The sequence below is a fragment of the Myiozetetes cayanensis genome, unplaced genomic scaffold (genome assembly GCF_022539395.1).
Source record: "Myiozetetes cayanensis isolate MyiCay16 unplaced genomic scaffold, myiCay2020 scf5-8, whole genome shotgun sequence".
NCBI classification, from domain to species: domain Eukaryota; kingdom Metazoa; phylum Chordata; class Aves; order Passeriformes; family Tyrannidae; genus Myiozetetes; species Myiozetetes cayanensis.
Window position 1 is genome coordinate 78,088,086 of NW_026087742.1, and position 12,631 is coordinate 78,100,716.

Below are 12,631 nucleotides of genomic sequence, written 5' to 3' on the forward strand. Positions count from 1 at the left end.
CTTTGTCCTGTAGCTGTGCTGGGTTTATATACCACTAGAAGGTACACAAAAAAGATTCTAAAAACAGCATAGGCATTATTCAGTTGAATACATTGCTACAACTTACTTAGCTTCTTTTTGACATTTTTGTTGCAATAGCTTACAATTATATGTACAATTCTTTTAAGTAGATTTAATCAGCAGTACATCCAATTTAACTGGATGCCTTTCCTGAAGTGCGCTCTCCCTCCTCCCTCACCTCCCCACTCCCACCTCCAAGTTCTGAATCACAATATTGTAATTTGCACTGTCTGGTATTGGAGTATGCTACCACTGTAATTTAGGTGTCTGACATGTCAATGTCACTCTTGCACCAAGCAAGGCTGTGAATAACACTGTAGCACAATATATTAACTATGCAGAGCACCTCCTTGACCCCAAATTTCAAAACACTTAAAAAAAAAGAAAAAAAAATTAGAAATCCACGAGTGACTTACTTTTGCATTCAGAGGGCACACAGACAGCGCACTCCTAAAAAGCTGTTCTTCTGACCTCCACTGACTGCTGCGGAGTGCACAGCGCATAACATTTATCAACAAGATTCCAAGTACTGCCACAGCAAGAATTTTCTTAAGGAAAGAGAGGAAAGTTAAGAAAGAAATCTTTCAATTGAAGCACTTCATCATCAGCTTTACTGACTGTTTTGATGGTACCTTTTTCTTGGCTTGCTTACTCAAGAGACTAAATCCATATGTAAAGAGAATACAATATCCAATACTGGGGAGGTAGATGACTCTCTCTGCAATAACAAATCCCACTCGGAAGAACAGATTACTTGCAGGAAGAAAAGGGATAATAAGAAATCCAAGTCCCAGTGTAAGGATTCTGCAAACAAGAAACAGATTCCCAAATTAACCAGAAATAATAACAAAAGATTTCCTTTTTTTTTAACAAAAGATACCTTTTCTACTTAACAAATTATTTAAACATTTAGAAGGATGTGCACATGGAACAGGGCATTCAAACACAGCCTTTGAGAGCTACTAACAAGATCAGATTAAATTTCAGTGAGGTTTTGACATTTCATTCCATCAGGCATTTTTAAAATCATTGTTGTAATTTTTAGAAAAGCAATATTCATGCTTCCAGGCCAGAAAATAGCCCCATTACACATTAATTACATAACTCCTATTTAAAATACACAGGCAGGAAAAGTAATGGTAAAAGCTACCTGTCTATTCTTGGAACAAGTAAGACAGCAACGGGAAAAAACATACATCACTGTTAAAAAAGAAACCTAGGTGCACATCCAACCGAGAGAACATTTTCTTTCCTAACAAACACATCAATAGTGGAATCCATTGTGGTTAACCACTTGAAAGTTAGCAATCTAGGGTCTTTCTACAGTCAGCAGAGACACACGCTTTTCAAGGGCAGTTTGTCTTCTTTGTTTGAGGTATCGAGGTTAGTGCAGCAGGTAACTCTTTGTGGACCATATAGAGCTCAGACAAAAGAGACTAAGTACCTCAGTTTTGCAGACCTGACATAAGGGAATGAGAACCTCAGGTCTGGGTCAGGTATTTCTTACAAAGGCTGCAGGTATGATGTCTTTACTTTTTACTACAAACTGTTTAGCAATATATGCTTACTGAGTGCGTTTTCACTAGCAATTATGACACCACTTGTAGCAAGAATTCCAACCCTCTCCAAAATCATTTATTTGTGCAAATAACTATGGAAACAGCAGGAAGGCAGGCAGGTGGGCTGTTAACTTTTGAGAGGATGAGAGGGAATAGATGAAATTACAGAATACCACAGAAAAGAAAAAAATTTTCACTCTGAACAACAGAATGACCTATGTTGGTGACAAAAGGAAGACTGTGGAAAATGTGGGCCCTCTCTGGAAGAAAATGGGAAACCTGTTTACCCAGGATATGGAGAAGGCTGAGGTACAACAACTTTTTTGCCTCGGTCTTCACCAGCAAGTGCTCCAGCGACACCGCTCCAGTTACAGAAAGCAAAGGTAGGGACTGGGAGAATGAAGAACTGCCTGTTGTAGGAAAAGATCAGGTTTGAGAACATCTAAGGAACCTGAAGGTGCAGAAGTCCATGGGATTTGATGAGGTGCATTTGTGGATCCTGAGGAAACTGTTGGATGAAGTTGCTAAGGTGGTGCTAAGCCCCTAGCCAAAATATTTTAGAAGTTATGATGGTCTGGTGAAGTTCCTACTGACTAGAAAAAGGAAACATAATCCCCATTTTTTAAAAAAGGAAAAAGGTAGAAACAGGAAACTACAGGTTAATAGATCACTTCTGTGCCTGTCAAGATCATAGAGCAGATCCTCCTGGAAACTATGCTAAGGCACATGAAAAATAAGGAGGTGATTGGTGAAAGCCAGTCTGGCTTCACTAAGGACAAATTGTGCCTGACAAATTTTGTGGCCTTCTACAGTGGGGTTACAGCATTGGTGGATCAGGGAAAAGCAACTGGTGTCATCTACCTGGACTCGTGCACAGCATTTGACACTGTTCTGCATGGCATCCTTGTCTCTAAATTGGAGAGACATGGATTTGATGGATGGACCACTTGGTGAATAAGAAATTGGATGGACTCAAAGAGTTGCAGTCAATGGCTCAATATCCAAGTGGAGCCAGTGACAAGTAGAGTTCCTCAGGGGTTGGTACTGGGACCAGTGCTGTTTAACATCTTTGCTGGTGACAAGGACGGTGGGATCGAGTGCACCCTCAGCAAATTTGCAGATGACACCAAGCTGTCTGTGCAGGACACACTGGAGGGAAGAGATGCCATCCAGAGGGACCTTGACAAGTAGGCTAGTCCAAACATCATGAAGTTCATGAAGTCCAAATGCAAGGTCCTGTATCTGGGTCAGGACAACCCCAAGCACAAAGACAGGCTGGATAGAAAATGGATTGAGAGTAGCCCTGAGAAGAACGACTTGGGGGTGCTGGTTGATGAGAAGCTGAAGACAACCCAGCAATGTGTACTTGCAGCCTACAAGTCAATCATATCTTAGGATGTATCAAAAGCAGTATGACCAGCTGGTTGAGAGGGGTGATCCTGCCCCTCTACTCACTCTTGTGAGACACCACCTGGAGTGCTGCATCCAGCTCTGGGGTCCCCCAGATAAGGAGGATGTGGACCTGTTAAGAGTGAACACAGAACAGAGCCATGGAGATGATCCAGTTATCCTGGAGAGGAGAAGGTTCCAGGGAGACATAGCAGCCTTTGAGTACCTAATGAGGGCTACAAGAGAGCTGGAGAGGGACTTTTCAAAAGGACATGTAGTGTTAGCACCAGAGCTGATGGCTTTAAGCTGAAAGACAGTAGGTTTAGATTACATCTAAGGAAGTTCTTCACTGTGAAGGTGATGGGGCACTGGAAAAGGTTGCCCAGAGAGGTTGTGGATGCCCCATCCCTGGAAGCGTTAAATGCCAGGATGGATGGAGCTTTGAGAAGCCTGACCTCATGGAAGGTGTTCCTGCCCATGGCACGAGGACTGGAGCTAGCTTATCTTTAAGGTCCCTTCCAACTCAAACCATTCTATGATTGAGAAGTTGAAAATTTTTAAAGAACTGAAAGGCACATCTCCTCTCTCATTATTAGGAGAAGATTAAAGGAAATGATGATTTGTAAGAAGTAAGGGCAACGACATACATAATTTCCTACTGTGTTCTGAGCACATATTACTTTTTACCACCTATAGTGTTAAGGATCTCAAAATACCATTTCAGGAGAAAAAACAGAGCAGCCATCCATGCCTCCTCCTCCAACTCTCTTTCCCACTAGTCAGTATACAGTGATGGGCCCAATTTGGGATAAAACTGTAATGACAGCTATAAATATTTATTTGAACGGCATTTGCTAGACACTGGTTCCACTGAATTGTTAAAATTATCACTAGTGGATTTAACAAAATAATACTGTACTCAAGTTGGCCAGGCATTTAAAATTCATCACTGTCTCTTACCTTCTCTTATGGCTGTCTTCTGAGCACAGAGCTTGGCATATCAGACCAATTAGGCAGAACCAAAGTGCTGCTAGTGCAATTATCCTCCAGTCGCTGACGGATTTAATGAGGGGTATGCAGCCCATTGACCAATCAAAACACAGCCACCAGGGACACAACAGCAACCATGCATTCAGGGAATAGTAGTAATTATAGTTTATAGCCTGTCAGTCAAAAAGAAAACAAACATTTATTTGATACTAAACTTGGGGGGGAGGGGCAATTTTAGTCCTTCTCTCTTCTCTCATTTCCCTTATCACAAAACATATCTTATACAATAAAGAGGCCATAAATACTTTTACACTACAACTGTTTACATACAGATTTCCTTTACAGCTGTGAAATTAATTTTTTTTAAAACATAGCTAGGTGGCTCTCTTGTTCAGAGCAGAGAAATGCAATTCTATGCTTCCCAGCCAATATCCACATGTAAAAAGAAGCATCTCCTACAGGAGAAAACATCAAAAAAGACATCACCCACTGCCTTCGTCCTTCATTTTCCATCTCCAGAAAGAGCCTTAATGCCATTAGAGGTATATAGCCAAGACACAGTCTAAATACATCAGACTAGAACTTAATGCTATTTTCTTCAATCGTGAAAGAAAGATGAAAACTCAAGCACAGTATGTGGAAAATTTCTTGCATGCGTGGCAAAAATAGTGCGCAAATGGAAAAGTACATCAATGTGTACAGTGCATGCTAAATTGAATGCAAAGAATATGCAAGGTATACTAAAAAAATTGCAGAAAGGTATATTAAAAAAATTGCAGAAAATCCTCACAGGAGCAGAAGTGAAGGTGACTTATCACACATGTTGAAACTTAAAGATTGCTCACTTTATTGCTTCTTTAAAGAACAGAAGACTCGATTTTACGACAAAGACAAATGTTCCGAGCTGGTCAGAAAAAAAGCAACTTCATAACTTACTCTCACAAACAGACTGTCTGCAAATGAAGCTGGGTTGTCTACTTCAGTGAAAGCCGGTGGCCCTGTGCCCATAATCCTCCAGCGTATATAAAGTATACTGGCCCCTCCAGACATCAGGAGAGTTATCCTGAAAAGCAGCCCCTTCCTTAACTGCCCAGTGTTCTATATGAAAGAAAGAAAAAACACCTCATATAGAAACATTATTCGTTCTCTTACCCACTACATTCCCATCCTTTTCACTTCTATCTCAGAAAGAAGATGCCATTCCTGTGCATTTTTGCTATTACAGTTGACATTTTTATTGCAAAATAATTTTTGCAAACATTTTCATTTCCTTCTCAATCAAGAAAGAAAACTTCTTTATTCAAGCAGTCTCTTGTCTACAAATCCTCAGTAAGTCTATTGCTGATGTAATTTTACGTGGCAATTTCTGAGAGGGAATTTGAGCAGAATACAGCCTTTAGTATACAGCCTATTAAATTCATCTATCTTTTCTTTCTCAAATGGAGAGTGGGTACTTTGTGAACTTTGTTTTAAATAGCTATATTCAGTTGATTGCTTGTTACGGAAAGTTTTTGTCCACTTAGGTCTCTTCAGAGGCAAAATGCATACACCAAGAAAACTGCACAGTTAAAAACTGGGAGGAATTAGAAACTGAATTAAAATTTTCACAGCCCAAAACATAATTAATATCTAATGCCAGACAGGCATTCAAATCACTTAGTTCAAGGTAAAATAACCCAAGATCAAAAAAGAAAATTGTATTTGATCTACATTAACTCAGTTGATTTAGATCACATTTTATAATATACACTTTAGGATCTAAAAAAGGCAATTCACGTTAAATATAGAGAAGTGATGGCATAGAAGCTAAATTTGACAGACTTTTACATTTCCTCCATGAAGTATAACACATAATTTTCATAAATGGAATGAAAAACACTGTATACTGTAGAGGTTCTTCAAGCTTCACCAGTAGAGACTGGAAACAGAATCATCAGTATAATGATATCCCAGTCACAGCTTTAAGATGCAAATCCAAGCTTCCAACACCCTACCTAGGTAGCGAACAGTAACTCCCATGGGAAATTAAGGACATAGCTTCTCTCTGACGCCCTATATTACAGTGCTCTAAAGCTGCCTCAGAACTCTCTGAAACATGATGGCTGAAGTTATTTTATGCAGCCTCAACAAGTCATCAGAAAAACAGAAGATGGAGTGCTTCTCTGAAATGAGACACCATTTGGTCCAGTCTGGCCTTGAACACTTCCAGGCACGGGGCATCCATGACTTCTCTGGGTAACCTGTTCCAGTGCCGCACTATCTTCATTGTGAAGAATTTATTACTTATCAAACACTACAATACTCCTAGAGAGGTGGTCTCCCTGGTGCCTTCTCTTCTCCAGGTAGAACAACTCCTGTTTTCAGGGGGAGAGGTGCTCCAGCCCTGTCCTCATCTTCATGGCCCTCCTCTGGACTCAGTCCAACAGGTCCTAGTCCTCGTGATGTTGGGGGACCTCCAAGCTGGATGCAGTACTCCAGGTGGGGTTTCAGCAGAATGGAGTAGAGGAGCAGAATCATCTCCCTTGACCCGCTGGTCATGTCTCTTTTGATGCAGCCCAGGATATTTCTGGGCTACCTGCACACATTGCTCGGTCATATCAAATTTGTCATCCATCAGTACTCCCAAATTCTTCTCTGCAGGGTTGCTTTCAATCCATTCATCCCTCAGCCTGTAGAGATACTGGGGACTGCCCCAACTCAGGTGCAGGACTTTGCACCTGGCCTTCCTGAATTCATGACGTTCACACAAGCCCACTCTCTTCAAGCTTACCAAGGTCCCTCTGGACGGCATCACTTCCCTCAACTGCAGCACTGAGCTTGGTGTAATCTCTAAATGTGCTGAGGGTGCACTCAATTCCACTATCTACATCACTGATGAAGATACTAAATAAAACTGGTGTGAGTATGGACCCTTGAGGACATCACTCACTACGGTTTCCACTGGACATTAAGCCATTGACTGTAATTCTCTGATTGTGGCCATCCAGCCTATTCTTGACCTATCTGACAGTACATCAGTCAAACCCATATCTCTCCATTTTAGCAACAAAAATGTTATGAAGGACCATATCAAAGCCCTTGCAGAAATGCAGGTAGATGACATCAGCAGCTCTTCTCTTGAACACTGATGCAGTCACTCCACAGCAAAAGACACCAGATTAATCAAGCACAATCTGTCCTTGGTGAAGCCGTGTTGGCCATCTCTAATCACCTCCCTGTTGTTCATATGTTTTGACTTAACTTCCAGGAGGATCTATTCCATGATCTTAACAGGCACTGATGAGAGGCTGACTGGCCACTTATTGCACTCTTTTTATACAGCAAAACTCTCCATTATTCCTATCTGCTGCCTGGAATACTCCTGTACCCCTCACTTAGCCCTTCTTAGTTAAGTCTACTGTTTCAGTTTTAGAGATTCCACTTTCCCTGATTTCCCCGTGAAACTCCTCACTTTACTCCTTGCAAAGGAATTTAAAAGTCCCATAGGCATTGTGCCGCTCAGAAACAGGAGTGAGACTCCTCTGCAGTGAAACCACTGATTGAAGTGAAGGATATTAAAGCATATTCCTTAGCCTTGTTGAATCTTGGATGGGAGAGGCAAATGACTTAGCTGTTCAACAGTAGTGATGTTCTAGTAGGCTGTTGGTCTATTTGGCTGTTATCATTCATTCATCTGAGGCTGATTGTTTCTGTTATTTGCTTGTCAATGCAAATACTATGTGCCAGATTCCACTTGAGATAATCCTAGATAAAGTGGTATCAACGAAAGTCAGAAAATCAATCCTTAGCAATATCGGTTCTTACATATTTTTTTCATTTTTCAACTCCAAAGCTACTAGGAACCATTTCCTGTTGGGTAATTTTTATTCTGAAAGAAACGCAGTATAATATTTTAGTGAAATTAGCAAAGTTAAACATAATTTTTTTTTACCGTATTTTTTCAAATGCTTAACTATCTCATTGAGAATCTGAATACATCTCTCCCTCTCTTTACTCTGACCAAACTATGTTAAAGTACCATTTGAGGTTTATTGCTACTGACCCTGGATAACTTGTTGCATCAAGCAGTCAGCTCTTCCATACCACATTTTTAACATACTGTTGAGAAAACTGTGGAATGCATTTCACTATCCAATGCAATTCTAACAATACCCCATTACTATTCATGTTGCTGAGAAGATGTCATGGCACATTGCCTTACAAGACTGACTGACAATACCTTTTCTGGTGTTTAGCTTTTATTTTTAAAAATCTCAACAATCAAACCTGAGAAGTTGGCTCTTTGTCTTTTAGGACATGACTGTCTGAATGGTCAGAATGAACAAAACCTCTAAGGACTCACCTCCAATGACTTGTCCTTATGTAGTAACTTTTGAATGAGCTCCAAAAGATTTATCTTGTTAATCACTAGTGCATCAAACACTGCATTCAAACCCTAAGCGACCAAGAGAAAAATAAGAGCATAAAATGAACCACATTTTCTTTTTAAATACATCTTTAATTGCACTTCTACCATGAGTTACTGTACATCTTAATTCTGACTCCAAACAAGCAGAGAGATACATTGGCAGTAATGAAGGCAGAATGACAAATTTGGAACTTGAGCTCAGAGGAGTAGAATAATATTTTACTGCAATGGGAATTCTCGTGACACATGGAATACCATGTACCAGCAAGCTAGATAACATATGCATGGTCACAACATTATTTTGCTCTTCGTCTTCTTTCCCAGATGTACCACAGCATAAATGCTGCAGTCAAAAGGTAAGGCTTCTGTCAGCAAGGTAGAGTTTCTTAAGCCTTCAACTTATTTTTTGTGTATTGTTGTGCAGCATGGCATGTTTTGACTGTTGGGTTTCAGAAATACTGTTTTCAAAGGGTGCAGACAAAGGCTTAGAAAGATTTAACAGAGGTATCAGGCTTGCTTTTCTTGCACTGACACCAATATACACAGTGCAAGTTTCTGGGGAAAGAAAAGGCACCAAGTTCTATGTGACATCAGCCACTACACATAAAACTGGCGCATATTCAGTGCTTTGCAGGACTACACTTGCACATACTACCCCCCCTAAATGTGTCCAGGGATAATTCTGTCAAGGTTATCAGCAAAATCAAACTAGCATTTCCCAAACAAAGTTTCAGCGATTACCAACCATGATTATTTTTGAGTACTTAGCCTATATTCTAACAATTTCAGGAATTACTTCACTGTTCTAAAGACTAAGTGGAAAAAAGACAGGAAAAATAGTTCCAGGTACACTGGGAGGCCACAAGGCTCTCTAACAGTCAGAAGGAGGGGACAGAAGACAGGTTAGAGTGTGGCTTGGTTCCATGTAGAAAGGCCACCTTGCAGTTAAAAGGTTTTTGGCTCACTCAAATGGAGATAGGAAGGCAAGAATTCTGCTGAAAAATACATTCAGTCTCCAAGTAATCCTTGTAATGTGTAATTTACCCCTTCATCCCTCTGACCCATGCCCATTAGCACAACAACAAATATAATCATCCTAGCAATGCAACAGCAAACAAATAAGAAAACCCAAATCCAGAAATAATTCTGTGCCTGTAAGCTCAAATAATTACTTCATATTACTAAAGGAAATAATTACACCGTATTTTTAAGAAAATTCTGTACGTTTTCCTTACAGACACCTTTAAAGAATACATCACCCTACAAACATTTATCCAAAAATAACATCCTAAAGCAAGAAGTTTTCTGTAATTTATTCTCCCTTTTTTTTTAGTAAGGACAAGAAGATCCTTGCTGCAAAGAATTTTCTGATTCTGTTGGTTGTCTATGTCAGCTAAAGCTATAAATTGGACTTATTTATAATGATATATGGCTATATAAATCAAAGATACAGCATTTCAGGGGGCTGGTTTGGTCACTCAAAACAGAATGTCTTCATTGAAGTTATAAAAAGTCAGAGCACAATGCACATGAACAGTAACTGTATCTGTTTGCACAGACAGATCCTTAAATAAGGGGCAGAAGGAAGAGATTTGGTATCAGAAGTGCATGAACAATGGCCCTAATTCTAATTACAATGTTTGCAAAAGCAAGTGGGTAGAGCTTTTAAAAATGCTGTCATCTAGTTATATCTATCTTTGTCCAAAAGCCTTCAAGTTTGCAGGCCTGCTATCTCAACAATTACATTTAAAAACAAGGCCAGTGAAAGTGACATGCATTGAAACTAATACTGTAAAATTTTTAAACTTTGTAAAAAATTAACAGATATATACGACCTGCTTACAAAAGATAAAATGAAAAAAATCAACAAATTGGCAAGGATACAATCAAGACAGATCTACTAGAATCCTGCTTTTTGTCAACATTATTTAGTTTTCTGAACAGAACAAAAAGGTGTGCATGTCATTAGCTGTGGAGAAGATTCATCTTTGTAGGCTTTACAACTGTATCTGACAGATCTGAGGTCAAAATTCAGTCAATAATACAATTCTTACCAGTATTGTAATTCCTTGTTCTTTGCACAGCATGGCTATTGCACCTAGGATAACACTCACCAGCACCCAGAGTACAGAAAATGTATGTCCTTCTTTATCTGTCAAAATAAAGCATGCCGTAACTTTAGGTTTACACACTTAAGGTAAAGTTAGCAACCTAAATTAAAATAAGAATTTAAAAAATAAACAGCATTTAACCTCACAATCTTTTCTACTACTCAAGATCTGGATATAGAGACTTAAAAAGCATAGGACTCCTCCTGCAATATGTTGGCATTTGTCCCATTATTGCAGTCATTTTCTGTTCTCAAAGACATTAGAAATCTCCCCATTTGCGAGATGTTTTAGCCAGATAATTAAAATGGCAGAAGCTCCGCATAGTTTCCACAATTCATCATCTGCAAAGGTTAATTCCCAATATTTAGAAACATTCATCATCCTTAGCTAGAGCTCTGTCATTACTGGTCACTCTCTTCCAAGCTACCATACGAACAAGAAATTCTTTCTTTTTAATGGTTACTTATGATGTATCACACACAAAACCTGTTTTAACTGCAGTCTAACCTACAAAAGCACAATGACGCTGCTTCTCCAGGGTTACTGTATTTAGCAAGTACCTCATGTACTTTCATTATCACTGCAATAGAATGCCATGGAGCTCAAAAATTTCAGCATCTGAGCAGAAGCAGTTAGTTCTCACACTCAGGAAGCAGTTTTACAGCAGGGTGAGGAACTCTGGGGTTAAGAGGTCAAGAATAACTACAGCTTCTACTAAAAAAAAAAAAGTCTTTAAAGACTGTACCATGTAGCTGATTTTGCGTACTACAACCAGGAATATTTGAGATGAATATAACAATAAACCCTTCTTCAGCCAAGGTGCGCAGAGTACATGGGTACTTCACATAAAAAAATATCTGTCACAACCTCTACTCTGCAGGTGCAAGCAGCAGAGGGAAGCACTCTGCTCATTCAGAGGCAGTTTCTTGATTCAAGTAACATGGGCTCTACAGGCATCACAAGAATTAATCCTTGACTTGGCATGTCAAAAAACAAAGTTGAGCTCTACATTCATTGACTGAATCCCTTTCCTACTTTCCTTGATCTCTAGAGCAGTTCTTCTCTACTCGTAATGCATGTTTGACCCTCAGTGCTTAAAGAGAACTGCAATAATGGTCTATGGAAAGGGCAAATGGCAAGATTAGGATTAATTTCACCACAAGTAGGCACCTTCAACTAAGCTAGTATACTAGGTTTCCTTTGTAACTGGTCAGGAGAAGAGGACAGTTTTAGGGATTAAGTTACTTAATTAGATGCATTTGAACAGCTTTCAGAGAAATAACTCTCTCTATTCCTGGTTATACAGGGAAACTGGTATAGTAGCTCAGATGTTCTTGTGTCAGATACAAACCATAACCACAAGTGTGAAAAGAATCTGTGGACACTGGCCTTCTCTTTCATTTTGAAGCAGGCTACTTCTTTTGTGGCAGAGAGCAGAAATTTTCATAAAGATATGTAGAAGAACAGGTTTTGAGGTTACATGTAACAGTGCTTTCTTACCTAAGACTTAAAGCTTCAATAGAGTGAATATTAAGATTTGAGATTCACCATTGCAATACATAGCGGGCATTTGATCCTTCTCCCTCCACTCCAAATTATGTACCCAGAGGTGAGGTAAGACTTAACATCAGAGGTGCAGATGTTATTCAGTTAAAATAAAGCCTTCTTTTAGGAAAGAGTCATACACTTCTAAATAATTAGCAAAACAAAACATGGAAATACAAATTACGTAATGATTAAACTAAAGAAACATTGGAACCAGAAAAAAATAAAATGCAATGGGGAAACTACAGCTCATGTTATACAGAAGAACAACTGAGCATTGTAACTCCTGGAGTAAAAAGCTTCAACATTTGTTCTATGAGTATTGCTAAGACAAAAAGAAATCTGTCCTAAACACATCCCCTGAAGGAGCTCTTCACCTCCTCAGACTCTACAATACAACAGACTGTTCAGCCAGTTCTAGAAAACCAGTTTTGTGGGGTTTTGTTTGTTTGTCTTTTTTAACATAGAAATAAACTAGCAAAGATAATGCAAGGATGGAAGGCAAAGTAATCAACAGTATTCACAAAATGACAATCAGTCATCCTTAGTAAATGTAAAAGCGAAAACAG

The 12,631-nt window shown here is 39.3% G+C and overlaps 1 protein-coding gene across 2 annotated transcripts in view; it reads right to left on the reverse strand.

Annotated features, from left to right (window-relative positions):
* The window catches only part of TMTC4 (transmembrane O-mannosyltransferase targeting cadherins 4), a 56,722-nt gene that overhangs the window by 22,185 nt on the left and 21,906 nt on the right, over positions 1 to 12,631 (reverse strand). For both annotated transcript variants that reach the window (XR_007630875.1, XM_050332059.1), the window contains exons 6-11: positions 10,461 to 10,558; positions 8,341 to 8,433; positions 4,935 to 5,096; positions 3,969 to 4,171; positions 693 to 864; positions 477 to 608 (exon numbers count right to left, since the gene is read on the reverse strand). Coding sequence is in view for 1 of the 2 variants with exons in the window: in XM_050332059.1 (XP_050188016.1) it covers positions 477 to 608; positions 693 to 864; positions 3,969 to 4,171; positions 4,935 to 5,096; positions 8,341 to 8,433; positions 10,461 to 10,558 (860 nt within the window). In the remaining variant the exon portion in view is untranslated. The remainder of the gene's footprint in view (positions 1 to 476; positions 609 to 692; positions 865 to 3,968; positions 4,172 to 4,934; positions 5,097 to 8,340; positions 8,434 to 10,460; positions 10,559 to 12,631) is intronic.